Source organism: Canis lupus, chromosome 16, assembly GCF_011100685.1.
Source record: "Canis lupus familiaris isolate Mischka breed German Shepherd chromosome 16, alternate assembly UU_Cfam_GSD_1.0, whole genome shotgun sequence".
NCBI lineage: Eukaryota > Metazoa > Chordata > Mammalia > Carnivora > Canidae > Canis > Canis lupus.
In genome coordinates this window covers 40,870,401-40,875,691 of record NC_049237.1, presented here as the reverse complement: position 1 = coordinate 40,875,691, position 5,291 = coordinate 40,870,401, and the positions used below count along the sequence as shown (strand labels likewise).

Here is a 5,291-nt window from a genome sequence, read left to right as displayed (position 1 = left end):
CTCAGTCCCAGGTACAGGGTGACACCAGGAGGGACAACAACAGTGGGGGCGGCCAGCTGTGCAGCCCTGGAGTCAGCTCCCGCAGTGACTACCGCAGCTCCCAGTGCGCAGGGGCCTGGATGCTCCAGGGGCGGGCCCGCCGATCTGTACAGCTCGGGCCGCCCGGGGGCAGGAGCCACCTGGCTGTCCTGTGTCCTCCCGGCCTCTGCCTGACCCGGGGGAGCACCCGATCCTGGGCTGTGTCCCCCGGTGCCCTGGGCTCTGGGACCTGTGACACTGTGAATGGACCTAAAGTGTAGGTCCACGATGTATAATTTAAAAGCATCAGAGTGAATTTTGTTTGAACTTAACTTATACTTTATTACAATAAAACTCATAAGCCATTATACAGGTTAAAGAAAAAGTCAAAATATAGAAACAGTGAAATGACACGGGAAGGGCAAGCCTCCGTTGGGCTGCAGGCATGACGAGCCCCGCGGTGGGAGCTGGGGCGGGCTCCCGAGGTGGTCAGGGGGCTGCGCAGAGGTTGAAGCCAGTTGTCCCAGAGGCAATTGGCGGCTCTGGCACTCTGGGGACCCCGATTGCAGGTGCCAGGGCCTGCTCCTCCTCCGGGGTGGCCGCAGGTGCACGTGGCTCGTCCAGGGCGCAGCCGTGATCTAGAGCAGTGACCACAATCTGCAGGGGCTTCGCCTCTCCAGCTGGCACCTCAGCTGGGGCCAAGCCCTCAGCCCCAGCAGCCAGGGCGGCCTCGAGCACTTCAGGCCCATCCGAGGCAGCAGGCCCCACAGTTGGGGCTGGGGCGGGCTCCGGAAGTGCTTCAGGGTCTTTTGCTCGGGCCGAAGCTGTAGCTGCCAAGAAGACAAAGGTATCACCACCAGGACGGACTTTCCACGTCCCTCCCAAATCAAGGACACTCTTCCCACCGCTCAACGTGTTGGGGGGGCAAGAGCCCTGGGAGGTGTCCCCAGCCTGCAGCTCGTGGGGATGGGGTGTGAGCCGAACCCCTGCTCCCGGCCCAGCTGCACGGACGCTGGATCCGTGGGGCCCACCCTGTCCCCAGCTCGGCCACCCCCAGGCCTCCTCACCCCCAGCCTCTGGCTCCGCTGCATGGAGGCGTCTGAGTTGTTGCAGGTAACGCCGGGCACGGAGCTCCACGTCTGTGCCTGGCATGCGCTGCCTTATGAATTCCAGAATCTTCTTCAGGGAGGCAGATTGGGGGAGCCGACAAAAGTCCTCCTGATAATAGTCCATCCATGTCTCCAGGATGCAGCAGATGGCCCTGGGGAGGGACAGGTGGGCACAGGGGTCAGAAGACAGGGCTCCCTCACACCGAGGTGTCCCGGGGAAGCCCTGCAGGACCCGGGGCCTCGGCCTCCCGCGCGGGGCTGTCGGAGGCCAGTCCTGCTCCTCGTCCACCTGCCACCTGGCGGTCCTGCCTGCCACAGGCCTGCTCCCCGAGGAGGGGCTGGCACGAAGCCTCTGTGCGGGGGAGCCCACGCCCAGCGGTGTGACCATCACGGTCTTTGCTGGGAAGCGGGGCTCCCTCCTCAGCCTGGCTCCCTGCCCACTTCCCCTTGAATCCACCGTCAGGCGTCCGTGGATGGGGGGCGTCTGGGCTGTCATTGCCCTCACTGCACACACTGTCGCTCTGGGAAGGTCCAAGCCAGGAGGGCTCGGGCTCTGTGTCCTGCCAGGCCTTGCCAGGAGCCACCCGGGACCTCCACTTTCCCTCCCTGTGGCTCTGCGCTGCCTCCCTCATGAGGGGCCCCGGGGGGTGTCCTTCCACTGACTCTAATCTGCCGTCTCCCACGGGGCCAGGGCCACCGGGTCTGTGAGCCCTCAATGGCCCTCGTGGCAACCTGCTGTGCACTGGGTCCAGGTGCCACCAGATTGGGGAGTGCGATGCTCCCCACCCCCTCTGCTCTGGGTCCCAGGGTGGGGCAGACAGAGGGCTGGGAGGGGCGGGCATGGAGCAAGTCTCCCTTAGGGGTCCCAGTGCTCTCCCACCAAGCCCACACCCTATTCACGGCTCTCCTTTCCTCCTTTCCTGAAGGGCCCTTAGACCTTTACCCCGTCACGGGAATTGCAGATGTGTGGGGTGAGGGTCCAGCACCCCGGCCCACAGCCCCCTCGCTGCCCTCCTGGAGAGGGAAGGCCCTCGGGCAGGGGCCGGAGTCACTCACAGTTTCCAGCGCTGCAGGACCGCGTCGTCGCCACCACACGCAGCTGCGATGCACCCATATCTAGGGGAGGGCGGGGGCATCCCACGAATCATCCTGTGGCCGCGACCTCTCACCGTGGGGGCTGTCACCTCTGACCCCCGACTAGGCCGGAGCCCCGGGGGCCGTCAGCTCTGTGCGGGGGGCCACGGGCAGCCCCCGGAGAAGCGCCCGCACCTGCCGGGGCCTCCTGAATGCTTGAGCATGAAAGGCTCCGGCCAGGCCCACGGCCGATATCTGAGTGGGCCTGGGCGCCCGGGGACCCCGAGGTCCCCCTGTGTGGTTGCCCCAGGACACAGCCCCCCGATGGACTCTCCAACCTCCCTTTCAATGCGAAAAGAGGCCAGCTCAGGACCCCGGTGACGGTGGGGAGGAGGCACAGGCCCCGTCCCGGGGGAGGAGGACGGCTGCGGAGCACAGGCACAGCCCCTCTGGCCGACCCGCCACAGGCCAGGCCCCGGGGCTGCCCTCCGGGACCCCACTGTGCCCTGGGGGACTCTGCTCCAGGCGGGGGAGCGGCCCGAGGCCGGGCAGCTCAGAACCATTCCCAGCCTCCCCACCAGCAGGTGGCCCACCCCTGGGCTGCGGAGGCGCAGGTGCTCACTTCGTAAACAGCAGATCCAGCACCTCGTCGGTGGTGGCAAATCCATGACAGTTGTCTAAAAAGATGAAAACTGAGATGACATCCCTGCGCAGCAAGGCGGGCAGCAGTTGTTGGAATTCCTGCTCCAGCAGCTCCGTCCGGCTGGGCTTCGTCGGGCAGATGGGAGGCGCCTTCCCGGCCGAGGCCCTTGCACCCTGAGTTGGGACAGAGGGGACGTGCATGGAGCCGCCGGGAGGCCTGGGGTGGGAGCGCAGCCCGCAGCCCGAGCTCTCGGGGGCCGTGGGGGGCAGGAGTGCCCACGGCAGGAACCCGGGCCTTGATGCCTGTGGCTCAGTCACTTAGCATCTGACTCTGGGCTGTGGCTCAGGTCGTGGCCTCAGCACCCTGGGATCCCGCCCTGGCAGGCCCTGCGCTTGGGGCCCAGTCTGCTTCAGGAGCCTGGGTCTCCCTCTCCCCTCCCTGCTCTCTGCCTGTCTCTTACACAAACAAGACAAACTATCCGATAAAGAAACAATCTTAGAGGATAAATGTTCAAAAAATTTTGGATCAGTACAAGGACCTCAAGAGACACAGAGAGACAGAGACCGAGAGAGACAGACACAGACAGAGGGAGAAGCAGCCCTGGTGCAGAGAGCCCGAGGCGGGACTCGATCCCGGGCCTGCGGGGTCAGGGCCTGGGCGGAAGGCAGGCGCTAAACCCCTGGGCGACCAGGCCGCCCCTGAAGGCTCTGCTCTGATATTCCTACACCTCTGTGCACAGGGACTCTGCATCTGGCCCAGGCAGGGGCAGGGCCCTGGGGCAAGTGTGGGGAGCAGGGGAATGCAGACTCATGTGGGAGCAGGAGTGTAGGGGGGAGCCCAGGGGAGTAGCAGGCTGGCTTCTGGGACCCGGGGCCCTTCGTGCCGCATCGGGGACCCGGGTGTCGGGGGTGCCCGGGTCCCTGCACTCATTTGAGCCCGAGCTGGCCTCTGTTAGCTGTGCAGGGCACTTCCCAGTTCCTCGAGGCGGTGGGGCAGAGCACCCCTTCCTCCCGCTCGCGCCCCCTGTCCCGGGTGGAGCTCTGTGGAGACAGTGCCCGGCAGCCAGGCAGGAGGCCTCAGCGCCTGGTCCGGCCGCCTCGGCTGGGCCGCACCCCCAGTGGCCCCCATCCAGACACACCACAGCGCAGGCGGCACCCCCCTCCCCCAAGGAGAGCAAAGGGATGCGGCTGCAGGGCCTCGGGGGGACTCTGGGGCGGGTAAGAGGACCTCAGGAGCCCTGTTTGCACCCTGCCCACCTTGACCTCAGGGTGACCCTGAAGGGATCACCGGGGAACCTGCCGCCCTGCAACGTCCCCCAGCCTGGATGCACCTGCCCACACATCCCTGTTTCCCTGAAGCTGAAGAGGAGGGGATGGGGCCACCCAGGATGGCTGGCACAGGGGGCCTGGCCTGGCCTGCTCTGGCTTACCTGACGGCGCCTCCTGATAAACGCCCTGAGGCGTTGGTTTTTATGCTGGAGCCAAAGCCTACAGCATTGGAACAAGCGGCACCCCTGGGGTTCCTGGGAGCCAGAGCCCCCAGAGGTGGGCCGGCAGCAGGAGAACATCTTCCAGGAGCGGATGTCTCCAGCCAAGTGAGCCTGAGGTGGGGCTGCACTAGATGCGGTTGCCTGGTCACGGGGGTTCCAAGTTCCGTTGGGCTCTGTGTCACGGGAGTGACCTCACTTCCTGGGACCCCCTCCCTGACCCACTCCTGGAGGAAGCTGCAGGGGCGGCGCTCGGGGCTGCCGACGGCTCCCCCGTCCCTGCAGGCGATGGCCTGTGCACACAGTGACACACCCGCACCCCTGTCCACAGGCCCCAGGGAAGGACTGTGTGCAGCCAGGGCCCCAGCCTGGACACACGCCTGCGTTCAGACACAACTTTCCATTCTTCCCCGGTTTTGACCCCAGAGAAGCCGTTGTGCCCGTCGGGGATGGTCTGCACCTTGCCCGTGGGACAGGGATTATCCTAGCGGGTGCTTCCTCCAGACGTCCCCAGGCCACTGTGGCATCATATCTATGACATTGGAGGCGGGTGTCACATGCGGGAAATACCTCCAACCACATGTTCTTCCTTGGTGTGTACATGCGCCCAGGCCCACGAGGTCCATGTGCACACACGTGGGCACCAGTGCTCTCATACTGGAGGCCCAGAAGATGACAGTCCCACCGGGGGAGGCATGGACAATAGCTCCCCACGATCCTAGGCTCCTGGATCCAAGGCAAACCCTACAGAAGGTGTCAGAGTCTCGGCCTAGAAGGTGTGAGGCCGTCCTTATCCTGAACCCCTGCCTGTCGTGTTACGGGCCCTTCCCTCCTTCCCACTGGGTGAGCTGTGGACAGCGGTGCACCCAGTGGGTCGCCCTGACCTGGGCTCTAGGGAACCTGCTGTCAGCCACAGAACTGAAAGTAGACAGGAGGCACTGACTCTCCGGCTTGACCCCCA

General features: G+C 65.2%; 1 protein-coding gene across 1 annotated transcript; it reads right to left on the bottom strand.

Annotated features, from left to right (window-relative positions):
- Window positions 1-358: 358 nt before the first annotated feature.
- On the bottom strand, window positions 359-4,490 carry LOC102155650 (ral guanine nucleotide dissociation stimulator-like). The gene is made up of 5 exons (XM_038560241.1): window positions 4,274-4,490; window positions 2,824-3,017; window positions 2,184-2,243; window positions 1,086-1,279; window positions 359-848 (listed from the first exon to the last, which is right to left on the bottom strand). The coding sequence occupies exons 1-5, from the start codon at window positions 4,409-4,411 to the stop codon at window positions 508-510; spliced, it is 927 nt and encodes a 308-aa protein (XP_038416169.1). The 5' UTR covers window positions 4,412-4,490; the 3' UTR covers window positions 359-507.
- Window positions 4,491-5,291: the final 801 nt, after the last annotated feature.